Raw genomic sequence first — 16,025 nt, forward strand, 5'->3', positions numbered from 1 at the left:
GACTTGAATCAAAAAACAAAAATCAAACAAGCACAACGCTGAAAATTTCATCAAAATTGAATTTGAAATAAGAGTGTTATGACATTTTGAAATTTTGTTATTTTTTAACAAAACAGTTAAATGTGCAACTCGGTGATATGCAAATGTGAGTTGATGATGTCCCTCACTATTTCTTTTGTATTTTATTGTTTGATTATACAATATTTCAGTTTTACAGATTTTACATTAAGGACCAACTTGACTGATCCATAAAATATGAAAACAATGGAAATTCCACATGTTCAGGGGGAATAAAACTTTACTTCACAGGAAAATGAGGAAATAGAATATCTAATATTTCTTGTAAAATACAAAAGAAATATTGACTGGGTGACGTCATCAGTCCCTTCATTTGCATACTGACCAGGATGTGCATATACTGTAACGGTTTTGTGAAATTTTGTGAAATTAAGCGAATCATTAAAATGTCATAACTTTCTTATTTTACATGAGATTTTGAAGATATTTTCAGAGTTATGCTTGTTGGATTTTTCTCCTTTTATTCAAATCAACTTTTTTGTAAGGGTGGATAAAAATACAAAAAAGATATTTTATGAAACAGCCTCTAAAATCATGGGACAAACGAGCTTCTTACAAGTGAATTAAAAAGAGGGTAAATTGGAGTGCAATAAAAAAAAGAATTTATTTCTATGGATATGGCTATTTGATTTTTAATAAAAAGAAAAAACATGTAGTCTGGAAGCATCATATTGCAGTCGATTTGTTTCGATAAATGTTACGTAAATAACAGTTTACCGTGTAAAAAAGACCATTTTTAATAAATACAGGTTATATATATATTTTTATTTTATAAATTTGGATAGTGTATTTATAAAATATAATCAATGAAAATGTAATTAATTGTGTCTTTTTTAATTATGTGATTCTCATGCATTTTAGTTTGTTAAAGGTCAAGTCCACCCCAGAAAAATTGTTGAATTGCCATCATAACTTTGAAAGTTTATAGATCTAATTCATGAAACTTAGACATAAGAGTAATCAAGTATCACTGAACATCCTGTGCGAGTTTCACATGATTAAGGTCAAATGTCATTTAAGGTCAAAGAACTTTGGCCAAGTTGGGGGTATTTGCATGTTGAATTATCTTCATACCATCATAATTATATATAAGTGTATTGGTCTAGTTCATAAAACCAAATATCACTGAACATCTTGTGCGAGTTTCAGGTCACATGACCAAGGTCAAAAGTCAATGGACTTTGGCCATGTTGGGGGTATTTGTTGAATTACTATCATAATTCTGTATATGAAACATCCCGTCTGAGTTTCAGGTCAAATGACCATGGTCAAATGTCATTTAAGGTCAATGAACCTTGGCCATGTTGGGGGTATTTGTTGAATTATCATCATACCATCATATATATAAGTGTTGGTCCAGTTCATAAAACGTGGACATAAGAGTAACCAAATATCACTGAACATCTTGTGCGAGTTTCAGGTCACATGACCAAGGTCAAAGGTCAATGGACTTTGGCCATGTTGGGGGTATTTGTTGAATTACCATCATAATTCTGTATATGAAACATCCCGTCCGAGTTTCAGGTCAAATGACCAAGGTCAAATGTCATTTAAGGTCAATGAACTTTGGCGATGTTTGGGGGTATTTGTTGAATTATCATCATACCATCATATATAAGTGTATTGGTCTAGTTCATAAAACGTGGACATAAGAGTAACCAAGTATCACTGAACATCTTGTGCGAGTTTCAGGTCACATGACCAAGGTCAAAGGTCAATGGACTTTGGCCATGTTGGGGGTATTTGTTGAATTACCATCATAATTCTGTAATTATATTGGTCTAGTTCATAAAACTTGGACATAAGAGTCATCAAGTATCACTGAACATCTCATGCGAGTTTCAGGTCACATGACCAAAGTAAAAGGTCATTTAAGGTCATTGAAATTGGGCCTTTTTTAGAGGTAATTATTAGATCGCTGCCATAACTTTTAAAGTTCATAGATATAGTGTATAAAATGTGGATATAGGGGTAATCAAGTATCATTGACAAGTTTTAGGTCACATGATCAAGGTCAAATGTCAATGAACGTGGTACCATTATATGAATGGTGTATTTTATGAATAATTCTTTTATAGTAGTTTTCAAAGTCAGCAGTGCTGCTATATTGAATCGCGTGATGCAGGTGAGACTGCCAGAAGCGTTCCATATGTTGCAGTTATGTATCCATTTTTGCCTATTTTGCTTTGACACAGAAACACCTAAATCGGAGAGAAACCGAGCCTCTAGCTGTTTCGGCCGCTGATATCTCAAAATGGCGGTAACCATGTATCATCTGGGCGACATTTTGGAAAGAGTTCTTGGATTTCTAGATCAGGAAGTGCCTCCGGTGAGAAGAGCTTTTGTAGTCAAGATTCTGTTCTTTGCTGGACTGATCTATAGTGTCCTTCAAATGATCTCGCATATTATATTCTTTGGAGTTGTCACCTTAAGAAACGGCGAAATTACCAGCTCAGATCCTAAATCTAACGTGGAGATGAGTGACTTATATCAACGAATCAAGATTATGGAGAATTCGATGAATTATCGGATGCAGAGTTTGATCACTCAAGTTCAGAGTTTAAGATCTGAAATGGAGGATCAAAGTGGTACCAACAGTCCGATGACATTCGATACCCTCTGGAAAATCTGTGCAATTTGTTTTGGCGCGTATATCACCGTTACACATCACAATATGAATAGAAAGTTGAACGAACTCTCAAACAAGATGAATACGATGTTGAACATGTCAAGACTCGGACTAGATTATATGTATAAAGACAGACGTGATCCTGATCCAGATGAAATCCAACTCGGTCTAAATTCAAATACAAGTATCTCTGATGAAAACATGTGCACCATTTGCCAAGATCAAAGGAAGGACTGTGTATTACTTCCGTGTAGGCATATGTGCACCTGCACGGGATGTGCAAGGGAGATCTGCACAGATTGGGAAAGCAAATGCCCTTTGTGTCGTAGTACAATTTCAGAATTGATCACTATCTTTAACTGATTACATTTCTCAATCATATTTGTATGATTTGAGGGTTCCATCACGTTTCCAGACTCTAGTATAATAATGATATAAAGGAGTGTAATCACGACCCGAATCTGGATCACAAACCTGTCATATAGCTGTTGATATGCTAGATAACACATTGTGTTGTATATAGTGACCAAACTAATTTCTTAATTTTTCTGTTTGATTTTCTACTTTTACCGCCATACGACCAATTCGGGTGTGGTAAAACTTTATCACAGACCGCGAAACCTAATCACTTTTGGGGTCACGTGGGTCTAGTGTCATCCCACTGAGGAAAAATAGTCCTCCCCTTTATTATTTAAAATATATATATTACTATTCAATTGTTGGACATATATGCATGAATATGAATATACACATATATATGTATTACACATTAATGTCGATTTAACTTTATATTCACAAGCATATCATATTTTGATGCATTAGAATGTGACGTCATGAATATTTTAATGCGGAGATATACTAGGCAAGGCCCGGTAGCTAGGCAAATAACATTATCCCGCGCACAACATACACAAAACGAAGTCGTCGCAGCCTGTTGACTTTTTTGGAAGCTGCACATTAGCATTTGACCGTATGTTTGCAGTTATTATTTACCAGGTATGTTAATTAAATTTTATCTGATGTATAACTTACTTTGCTGGAATTTATAGGAAGGATCTTGCTACATGAAAATATTCGTATTTCTATGGAATTGTTCATTTCTAGCCTGACAAAGTAGTGTTAGAAACACACACTTTTACATTTTGGAGTGTGTCGTTATCTATCCAGTTTATAACTTTGAATCTTGGAACACACATCAATATTCATTATGTACCACAAATTAAACTGCGAAAAATTTCATGCAGTTTGCCTTATTTGATTGACGGTGATGATGTTTAATCACTCTGCATTTATTATATGACATGTTTTATTCACCAAATGATGGAATGTATAATTATGCACATAAGCATGATCTTTGCTTACAATAATTAGATTGATGCTTGGTCTTAAGTATCAGACCCGGTTTGGTTGTGCAAAATTATTATTTTTTTTTTTTTTGTTTTTAAGTAACGATTTATATGATGAAATACATAGTATAGATAACGGATCTATTCCTTTTTGTAGCCGCTGATATAGAGGCTGTTGTATATTCATGGCTGCTGAGCATGGGCGCAGCTGACCAGGAGACATATTGCCTGGGCAATTATTAGACTAGAATGAGTTATTTAACCTATAGTGATTTATGCCAAATTCTAGCATATAACCATCGGAGTCAGAAATACTTTGATATCATAATTTCATGTGTTTTTTTCCTTTCCGGAAAATTATGTATAATATTATATGATAATGTATATTGTAATACAACAATTTATAATATGTGTGACGAAGTAGTCCTCACAGTAAAACTATATTCTTTCTAAATGATAGGTGTGTACCTAAGATTAAAGAATGCATGTGAAAGTCCTAATAGTATATACAGTAACCCATTTCACATGCCAGAATTTACGTTCTTGTCCTTGATACGTCAAGGGAGGGATAAACATTCATTACCCCTGTCTGGAAAAACACAGTTTATGTAAGAAAGTACTAAACTGCCATTGGTCAGAAAGAGTTTCTCTTTACAAAACTTTAGTTCATTTCCAGACACTTATGCAAGATAGCCCTATAGTATCATTGGCCAAAAGTGGTTATTCTTTGTAACTCTTTATATCCATCTCCAGACAAGGAACAACTTAACTTATGTAAGGGACTCCTATGATGTGATTGGTCCAAAGAAGTTTCGTTATGTATTTCTTTAAAGGCACATCCAAATGCTTATGTAAGGCGGTAGTGGGAGATGATTGGTTCCAAGTAGTTTCTCTATGTATCCCTTTATCTCCACCCCAAGCTAAGGAATATTATAACTTATATAAGTCAGTCCTGAGCCTTGATTGGCTAGAGTAGTTTATGTAATTTCAGACAAGGAGAAACATAGGGTACATTACGAAAATACCCCATTTGAGGCGTCACCGCAGTTCGGATCGCAAACTGCGGTTTTAGACCCCATTTTTCATTTGAAACTCTCATTTTTCATTTGAACATTTCCAAGCCCAGATAAACCCATCTTGGCCAGGTAATCCCCGTTGTTTAAATTTCACCTCCACAGGCCAGTAAAGCCAAGGACGAAATGATAAACAACAGCTGTGCTATTACGTAAGACTTCTCTGCCTGTAGAAGGACCTTCGGAATGAAATTATTGTATTCGATATTTAATCACGTTTTCAAAGGCATATTGTATTCAGACATCCAATATTAGTCCTTTTTCAATTTTCGAATGAAGAAAATCGACCTCGAAATAAGGAAAATAAGCGAATGAAAATTACGGTATGCTTTGCATGCAGGGACCGCCCTCAGCGCTGCGATGCATCCCATAGTTTCTGTCCGTCTAGCAAGAAAATATGGGATGCATGCCGTTTACTCGCGCATTGATACAGTCCTAACGTTCGGAAAAAAAAAAACAGCCAGACAAAGAAAGAAAGAAGGAAAGGAAAGGAAGGAAAGGAAGGAAGGAAGGAAGGAAGGAAGGAAGGAAGGAAGGAAGGAAGGAAGGAAGGAAGGAAGGAAGGAAGGAAGGAAGGAAGGAAGGAAGGAAGGAAGGAAGGAAGGAAGGAAGGAAGGAAGGAGGGAGGGAGAAAGTTGCACTTCACCGCGTGTATACACGGAACTCCATAGCAGGCTCTTAGACACGTTGCAATCCATCGTGTGTGGCCCCCTGCTGTGACTGTATGTGCTGGGCTGTCGTGTTATCTTCGGACCGAGGTCAAGAAACAGGTGTTTTGATACTTAAATTATAGTACTTGGAGAAGAGAATTGGTGAAAAGGAAACTGGGGTATAGTGTTCTCAAATGGAGGTTTTTCGTCATGGAGAATTCTCTATATATTCATTTATATATTTTTATGTAACAGTGGGTTACATTTATGTAACGGTACGTTATAAGTAGTGGAAGAAAAGTGACTTTTAGTCAGAAGATAGTATAGCTACGAAAGAGAGGGAGACGTATGTCTCAGAGCTGGTATTTTATTGCGCTTGTGTTGAAATATGTACACATGTGTGTTGAAGATTCATCTTGAAGTCTTGAACCTGTAATAAAATCAACTTCTTCTCGCAAGCTTTTAGTCACGGGTATTTCTTTGCGTCAAGGCGAGAATATACTTCAGCTTGGTTTCGTGACATTTTGGTGGCAGCGGTGGTATCGAAAAATTTCCCACAGAACAGTTTCGTCGAAAAGACTGATTAAAAGGCAGTGCCAATAGCTAACGGATCTGGTAGGCCAACGTTCGGTGACGGCGAGTAATTAGAAACAAAGATTGTGAGAACGAGAATTGCTCACAGGAATTCGATACTACGAACTGGTAAAAATCGGCAGCAAAGATAATTAGTTCAGCAAACTGAAAAGCTTCTATTCAGTGCAGCATCCAACAGGCTTATACTACAGTTATTTGCAAAGCCTATTCAAAGACGCTTTAGCAGAGTTAACAGATTTACAAAGGTCTGGAATGAGAACTTGGTTGTCTGGTGCTATCCAACAAATGAGAGCAGTAAGCTAACAAGTAGCAGTTAAAGGGCTTCTGGAGAAAGCAGACCTGGATGAGAAAGCACAACTGGGAGTGGAAGCAAGACTAACTGTAGAGGCTCGCAAAAAGGCTGACTGAGGGCAGACGGTTGCTGGACAGATCAAGACGGAGCTTCCAGTCCAAAAGAGTCAAGGCCAATTCAGGACACTGGAAGAAAGGGTAAGTGAGCAGTGAGCAAGGCAGAGTTAGGCATCATAAAGATATTATTAGATGATTATTTGAAATATTACATGGTGATTATTTCATTTAGATTACAATGATGAGTGATGTATCTAATTTAGCGCAGCTAAAGGTTAAAAGATTAAGAGAAATGTGTGAAGAACGGGGGTTGCCTTTTGAAGGTTTGAATAAGGATGGATTAGTAAGGGCACTCAGTGAAGATGTGTCAGATTCTAACCCCCTCAATATTGAAGACAATGATACTAGTGCAGCTAAGCCTAGTGAGACTAATGGGGATGAAGATCCCCGAGGTAGCGTACCTCAAAACCAAGGCAATGAAACAATAATGATGATGAAAATGATGATGGAAATGCAAGCAAAGACGATAGAAGCGCTAAATTTGCAGGGGCAGCGCGAAAGAGGAAATGCGCAACATATGGGGGTCAAGCCAACGCTACCCAAATTTGTCGAAGGGGAAGATATTGATGTTTTTCTTCGTACATTTGACAATTTGGCTAAATTATATCAGTGGCCAGAGGAAATTTGGGCATGTCAATTAGTCCCACTACTCTCAGGTAAGGCAATTAGAGAGGCATACACCAGGGTATCCCCTGATTACGTAGGTAATTATAATGTAGTGAAGGAGGCAATTTTGAGAAGGTATGACCTCACTGCCGAGGCATACAGGGTAAAATTTAGGGATCACTACGTTAAGAGGGACGAGACGTACTTAGAATACTCAGTACAGTTGACCGACTTGTTTAGTAGGTGGCTAGAGGGTGCAAATGCCGCCTGGGATCTAAATAGGCTAAAACAAGAGATCCTTAAAGAGCAGATGCTCACAAAGGTCCCCTAGCTATGATCTAAAGGTATGGTTATTGGACCACGAACCAGATACTCTAGAAGAGATGGCCAGGCTCGCTGATCAATATATGACTAGTCGAAAGACTAAGTCAGGAGGGGGAAAACCAGGGGGTTATAGCCCAATGAGAAATGTGGGAGCTGCCCAGCAAATTGGTGGAAGGGAGGATCGGTCCCAATATTCTAGTAATGGGAGAGGAGATAGGGCCAATCAAAACAAGAGATATACCCAAGGTAATAATAGGCCCCAAAGATGTTACAAATGTGATAAATTATATCACATTGCTGTAAATTGTCCTAACAAGCCCAGTGATTCGCGAGAAAGAAATGAGAAAAATCAGAGAACATATCTGTGTAGGACTCGGACAGTAGAAAGGGAAACCCATAGCGGGTTAAGAAATTACATGAGTAAGGCTATGTTAGGAGGCAGGGAAATAGAGTTGCTGAGAGATTGCGGCTGCACACACTCATTAGCTCGGACGGATTTGGTGGATCCCAATCTGGTCATACCTGGGGAAACACTTGAGATAAAGGGACTTCTGGCTGGAACAGTGGTTTCCGTTGCCAGAGTATATCTCATTAGCAAGCCCTATGGTATAGCTGGATGGGTTAAAGTAGGATTACTAGATGTCCTACCAGTTGACCTAATACTGGGTAATGAGCTAGTTGATGATGTAGAATTGGTCATCCCTCAGGCAACTAATCAGGCTGCGAGTTTAGTCGTAACTCGTAGTAAGACTAGAGAAGAAAGCGCAAAGGCAGCTAAACAGGAGGAAGAAATTAACAAGTTAGGAACAAAGACTACCAATTTGTTTGAGAAAGAGGAGGCTAACAATGAGAAGGGGCAAGGTAACAAAAGGGATGAAAAGGGTGGAGAGATAGATTCTGGTGAGGGTAGTGAAAGTGAAGAAAACATAGTAGACAAAGATCTCCCTTTTCCAAGTCCACAGATTAACTGTCTAGACGTAGAAAGGAGTAAACTCATTGAAGCTCAACAGGAGGATGAATCCCTAAAATCTACATGGGAGAAAACAGTAGATGAGGAAGAAACAGAGCAGAGTAGAAATTGTTTCTATATTAGTGATGGGGTCCTAATGCAAAAGTGGGCAAGTAGAAATACAAACGAGGAGGAAGTCCATAGGCAAGTAGTTGTCCCAAGAAAGTTTAGGATGAAACTTCTGGAAATAGCCCATGACAACTTAACGGGTGGACACTTAGGGGTAAAGAAAACACAACAGAGGCTGTTGCAAAATTTCTACTGGCCAGGATTATTCCAAGATGTAGCGGAATATTGCAAAACGTGTGGGCCATGTCAGAAATGTGTAGGGCAATCAAAACGAGGGAAAGCTAAACTTGTCTCTGTACCAGTAATTGGGCCCCCTTTCCGCAAGGTAGCTATGGATATAGTTGGCCCCCTTCCTCGAACCAAAAAGGGAAATAGATTCATCTTAGTGGTGTGCGATTATTCAACAAGATACCCCGAAGCTGTCCCTCTCTCTTCAATCGAGGCTGAAAAAGTAGCAGATGAGTCGGTAAAGATATTCAGTAGGGTTGGGATTCCAGAGGAGATTCTCTCTGAACAGGGAGCTAATTTCATGTCCCATTTGATGAAACAACTGTGTGCTAGTCTCGGAATTAAGCAAATGAGGACAAGCCCTTACCATCCCCAGGCAAATGGACTAGTTGAACGATTCAATGCCTCCCTCAAGAATATGTTAAAACCATACTGTCTAGAGAGGGATGCAACATGGGATGACCTCATCCCCTTCATGCTTTTTGCATACCGGGAAGTCCCACAAGAATCAACAGGATCCTCCCCCTTTGAGTTACTATATGGGCACAGAGTTAGGGGTCCCCTTGATGTAGTACGAGAAACATGGACGGGAGAGATACCTGGAAATGAAGGTATTGTTTCATACGTGTTAGATATGAGAGAAAGGCTAGGGGAAATGACAAAAGCAGCTCAAATAAATCTATCTGAAGCTCAAACCAGACAGAAAGTATGGAATGACATGAAAGCGCGAGTACAAGAGATAGAGGTAGATCAACAAGTACTAGTGTTGCTTCCAACTTCTAACAATAAGTTGATAGCAAAATGGCAGGGCCCCTATCGGGTGATACAGAAAATAAGTGATGTAAACTATGCAGTAGAAATGGGGGACAAAAGAAAGAAACACAGGGTCTTCCATGTAAACATGCTGAGACCATGGAGGGACAGACAGGACTTAGTCTTGTTCGCAGACATAGTTGATAGTGAAGAAGATGAAGATTTGGAAACCTTTGTCGAACCACTGACTTATGACCCCAATCCAAGCGAGGTAGAAATACCTGACCACCTGGCTGCTGAACAGTCTGAACAATTGTCGGTCATACTAGATGAGTATTCAGACATACTAAGTGAAAGACCAGGGAGGACTGACGTTACAGAGCATGATCTGAAGACTAGTACTGACAGACCAATTAGACAAAAGGCGTATCGCATCCCCCACACAATCAAGAATAAAGTTAAGGATGAACTTAAGGAAATGTTAGAGGCAGGAATTATCACAGAGTCAGATTCACCTTATGCGAGTCCACTAGTGATTGTGAAAAAGAAGGATGGAGCACTGAGATTATGCGTTGATTATCGTAAGCTTAATGAAGTAACCGAATTCGATGCATATCCAATGCCTAATATAGAAGAGATTATTGATCAATTAGGACAGGCTAAGTACATAACCACCATGGACTTGACAAAGGGGTATTGGCAGGTCCCTCTAACTGCTGCAGCTAGCAAAAAGTCTGCATTCATCACCCCTTTTGGTCTTTACCAATTTCAGGTGATGCCATTTGGAATGCAAGGCGCGCCCGCCACTTTCCAGCGATTGATTGATAGGGTATTGCGCGTCGCCAGTGATTATGCTACTGCGTACATTGATGATATCATTGTATTTAGTAAAACATGGAAGGAGCATCTGACACATCTACGAGAAGTTCTAGATAGGTTGAGAGATGCTGGTCTGACAGTAAAGCCCAGCAAGTGCAAATTTGCACGACAAGAAGTGTTGTACTTGGGATTTGTTTTGGGAGGGGGCAGTGTAAGACCAGAACCAGCTAAGATAGAAGCTGTGGTGAATTCTGCACAGCCAGTCACAAAGACAGATGTTAGGGCATTTCTAGGGCTTACTGGATATTATAGGAAATTCATTCCTAATTATAGTAAGGTGGCAACCCCTCTCACAGATCTTACAAAGAAATCTGAACCAAGACTAGTAAAATGGAATGATAAATGCACACAGGCATTTCAGACACTAAAGCTAGCATTGACACAAGCTCCTGTGCTCAGGAACCCAGATTTTGATAAGGAATTCATTGTCCAAGTAGATGCATCTGACCCCGGCATTGGGGCAGTCTTGAGTCAGAAAAATGATGAAGGCGAAGATCATCCCATTGCATACATCAGTAGAAAACTTCTACCAAGAGAAGTTAAATATGCCATTGTGGAAAAAGAGTGCATGGCGATAGTGTGGAGTGTACGCAAATTCCAACCATACCTTTTTGGTAGACAGTTTGTGGTTCAAACTGATCACAATCCACTTAGATGGCTACAGCAAATGAAAAATGATAATGCTAGGCTAATGAGATGGAGTCTAGCACTCCAAGCCTATCCAATGAAAATTGAGCACAGGAGTGGAGCAAAGAATGGTAATGCTGATGGCCTATCTCGCATGTAAAATCATGGACAGCAGGCCATTAAGTTTAGTGTAAATATTTGTAAATTTGTATTTTTGTATTGTATGATAGTGTGTTCTAACCTATTGTAAGATTTTCCGTAAAATCACCATGATGGTTTCAGATTAAGTCGTAGTACGATTGACAAATAATAAAACCTGCCTTGCCTAAATCCAAGAGCTCACTTTAAAGAACCCTATTTGAACTGTTAATTATTAATTGGAACGCATGATTCAACTTTGGAGGACATGACATATCCTAGAACCCGGAGACCGGATGAACTCTTAAAATATCAAAATATAAACTGGAACTCAAGAACTGTAAATATATCTCCACCAGTATTCAATTATTGACATTTACCATTGTTCAATATGTTGTTTGACTTTGACAGTTAATTTGGAAATTAGATATGGAGGATATTCATAATTTGTGATGTTTGTACATTTGAAATGGTATATATGTTTAACAAAATAGTCAGTGGATACTGATTTTATGACATTAGATTTGAATAATTATTGCACTGGTTATTTGGTAGGAGTTAAGTTAAAGAAAATGAAAACAGGACAAATGAAAAGAAAATAGTTCATGTTCATCCCATCCCGTTTTCATTATCTGAAGGAGGGGGATGTCGGTGACGAAGTAGTCCTCACAGTAAAACTATATTATTTCTAAATGATAGGTGTGTACCTAAGATTAAAGAATGCATGTGAAAGTCCTAATGGTATATACAGTAACCCATTTCACATGCAAGAATTTACGTTCTTGCACTTGATACGTCAAGGGAGGGATAAACATTCATTACCCCTGTCTGGAAAAACACAGTTTATGTAAGAAAGTACTAAACTGCCATTGGTCAGAAAGAGTTTCTCTTTACAAAACTTTACACTCTTAAAAATGTTGGGCAACATACGGTCCACACAACAATTGGTTAAAACTTTATCCAATTCTGGGTAGTTTTACACCAATAATGTGTGCTTTGGGTGAAAACTACACAGTATTGGTGTAAAACTACCCAGAATTGGATAAAGTTTTAACCAATTGTTGTGTGGACCGTATGTTGCCCAACATTTTTAAGAGTGTAGTTCATTTCCAGACACTTATGCAAGATAGCCCTATAGTAATGTATCATTGGCCAAAAGTGGTTATTCTTTGTAACTCTTTATATCCATCTCCAGACAAGGAACAACTTAACTTATGTAAGGGACTCCTATGATGTGATTGGTCCAAAGAAGTTTCGTTATGTATTTCTTTAAAGGCACCTCCAAATGCTTATGTAAGGTGGTAGTGGGAGATGATTGGTTCCAAGTAGTTTCTCTATGTATCCCTTTATCTCCACCCCAAGCTAAGGAATATTATAACTTATATAAGTCAGTCCTGAGCCTTGATTGGCTAGAGTAGTTTATGTAATTTCAGACAAGGAGAAACATAGGGTAGAGAATTCTCTATATATTCATTTATATATTTTTATGTAACAGTGGGTTACATTTATGTAACGGTACGTTATAAGTAGTGGAAGAAAAGTGACTTTTAGTCAGAAGATAGTATAGCTACGAAAGAGAGGGAGACGTATGTCTCAGAGCTGGTATTTTATTGCGCTTGTGTTGAAATATGTACACATGTGTGTTGAAGATTCATCTTGAAGTCTTGAACCTGTAATAAAATCAACTTCTTCTCGCAAGCTTTTAGTCACGCGGGTATTTCTTTGCGTCAAGGCGAGAATATACTTCAGCTTGGTTTCGTGACAATATGATAATATGAATTTTGTATATTGTTTGGTGAAATAACTGCAATTGGTATTCCATATCGATTTACTTATATTAAACTGCTTATTATTTTGTACAGATATCTGATAACTAATGATACAACTTGTAACGATTTATGTTATCTAATACTCATGTTTTCTTTTGTCTTCTGTACAATGCAGGGGTTTCCGTTTCCTGTTTCTGTTTATTGTTAATACACACCCATAGAGATATATGCAAACTAGTAATACATCTCTATGTACACACCACACATGTTATCTTCATGTCTCTACGCCCTTATGTTCTTCTCTTGTCGCCCTTGATGAGTGAATAGAGACCTTTCGTTTTCTGTGACTAGCCATGTGAACGTACGAGATTAAGGAATTTTGGGAGCGCTGCGCATGCGTGAAGTAATCTGCGACGAGCCTTCTCGTTCACTGCCCAAATCTGTGACTCGTATTTGAGGGTTTTGACGTTCGGTGTCATAGTGCTCGAACGAGCGCTAGTTCGTACATGATGACGTCATCCAAGCTTAGCAAAAATGAATGAAGCTGCATCAACATTCGAGTTTCGTTGATTCAGCAGGGCTGGTAAACTGCAAATTACTGCTTGTTACCAGCTTTTCCATTACATTTAGTGTGTCATGTTTTTAGACACTACATATCCGATAGGTAATTGATGTTCTATTTCCAAACAACTGTGTTTTTTATCGGCTTTTTGCGCAAGAGTGCAAATGTTGCACCCACAGTCGCCCCACTGATTCGTAGCGTGATGCTACGCCTGATTCTCCGGCCGAGCATCGGCCCACGGCCCGCTCGCTATCACGCTGGTATATGCTGTGGCCTGGTACGGGTATGTCGACTTAAATCGAAACTGTAGCGGTGTCACCACTTTCGGTGAACTACGACTACGTTGCAGTCGCAGACAATCGAAAGCTCCTTATTGGTTGCGGCCGACATTGGCCCCAACAGTGTGTGTGTGTGAGGTCAGGGGCGGATCCAGGATTTCTGTTTTAAAGGCATTTTACATTACAAATTTTTATTGTGCCTATGAAAGGGGGGGGGGCACGGACCGGCTTTGCCCCCCCCCCCCCGGATCCGCCAGTGTGTGTGTGCGTGTGTTCAGGGGCGGATCCAGCTTTCGCCAATGGGGGGGGGGCGAAAAATATTTTCATCAACATTTCTCTCGATTGGCCGCTATAATCTGATTTTTGGGTTGGTTTTTCAGGGGGTAGTCCTAACTGAAGACTGAAGTTTTAGTTTTTATTGTTATAAACAAGATAAGGTATCTCATGTGGTCTTAATATAATACGCGAGCTCGAAGCGCGAGCTCAAATTCTTTGATATTTCATGTCCTTAGACCTGAAGATTCTGAGCAGTTTTTATAATCATGAACAAAGATATAAGTATCAAACTAAACAATGTGAGCGCGAAGCGCGAGTCGAAATTTTAATAGTAATGTGAAAAGGGACTCAATTAGGAATGTTTTTAGTGATTAATGAAGAGGATACAATTATCACCAATTAAATAATGAGTGTGCGAAGCGCGAGCGAATTTTCTTTTGATATTCCGACCTGAAACTTGACAGTCTAAGCACGTCTTTATTTAAATAAAGAACAAGCTGTGTCTCATACAATTAAATGCGAGCGCGAAGCACGAGCTTAAATTTTTACTGACATGATAAAGGGGCATTTTGAGAAATTTTGGTAAGAATTTCCAAAGAGGATAGGTATCTCACAAATCAAACAATGCGAGCGCGCAGCGCGAGCTGAAAATTTTAATATATATTAACAATTTGTGTAAATCAAACAAAATAATGAAAGCTTGATGTGCGAGCTAAAATATTGTGTGCAAATTGATTTCAGAACTGGATATATTAAGTGCCATTTAATCCTCTTGATAGAGATTCATTACACAGGCAATACTTCTCTGGTGTGGACATATATAGATTCCGGGCTGGTGTTAAATCAACACCGGAGTTTTTGCAGTGTACATTACCTTCTTAAGTCGGAATGTGACGTCAAAGTTAGGACGTCTTGCGCAGTGCACCTCCCACTCCCCCCCCCCATTAAAACGCTCTGGCGCCGCCCCTAAAGCCTTAGAATAAAGAAAAAATGAAATCAAGTAATAAGGCAGAAAGAAAAAGTCCCCCACATATACCATTGTAATCGACACCCCTGATTGCTCGACAGTTATCCTACCCGACATAGATCCCTTACAATTTGCCTATGGGCCCAGGGTAGTGTATTGTCAGCTCCATTGTTCATCATTATCCACAAATGACTGCATTTTATCTAATGAAAATGTCACTTTTGTTAAATATGCTGACGATATGGCTATTATTGGTAAGATTCTAAATATTGTGGAAAATAGGATAAGAGAATAATGGTACACTATTAAAACGCTGTTTAAAATTCTCAGCGCATTGTTTAAGCCCGTCACCCTGACAACTATTGTTTAGACTTTTTGATTACTGTCTTGTTTAAACTCTTAAACATGTTGTTCAAAAAGTAAAACAATTAGTTAAGTCTAAATAATAGTTGTTAGAGAATTTTTACAGTGTGCGTAGCTTAAATTAAAGTTCTAAAGATCTAACCATTTTGAAAACTTTATAGGCCAACACCAGGCGCGGATCCAGGAGGGGGCCGAGCCCCCCCCCTATTTTTTGGCAACCTGCAAAAAAAAGTGTACTCTTTACCTTGATAGAAACGATGAAAAACAGAAAGAAAAGTAAAAAAGAGGTATTATACCCATGATGTGTAATTTACAGCCTCATACAGCCGGCCCGACCCGAAAGGAAACAAGAAAAAGGTGAGGGGAAGAATAGGAAAATATAATTTATATAAGTATAAT

General features: G+C 38.6%; 1 protein-coding gene across 1 annotated transcript; it reads left to right on the forward strand.

The window, feature by feature from the left end:
• The first annotated feature begins 8,136 nt into the window (after positions 1-8,136).
• On the forward strand, positions 8,137-11,433 carry LOC135154209 (uncharacterized). The gene has a single exon (XM_064099554.1). It carries the CDS (start codon positions 8,137-8,139, stop codon positions 11,431-11,433), a length of 3,297 nt encoding a protein of 1,098 aa, XP_063955624.1.
• Positions 11,434-16,025: the final 4,592 nt, after the last annotated feature.

The sequence above is a fragment of the Lytechinus pictus genome, chromosome 5 (assembly GCF_037042905.1).
Source record: "Lytechinus pictus isolate F3 Inbred chromosome 5, Lp3.0, whole genome shotgun sequence".
NCBI classification, from domain to species: domain Eukaryota; kingdom Metazoa; phylum Echinodermata; class Echinoidea; order Temnopleuroida; family Toxopneustidae; genus Lytechinus; species Lytechinus pictus.

Bases quoted from the DNA above. Each gene is read 5' to 3' on its own strand.
- LOC135154209 (XM_064099554.1), top strand. From the start codon at position 8,137: ATGTTAGGAGGCAGGGAAATAGAGTTGCTGAGAGATTGCGGCTGCACA.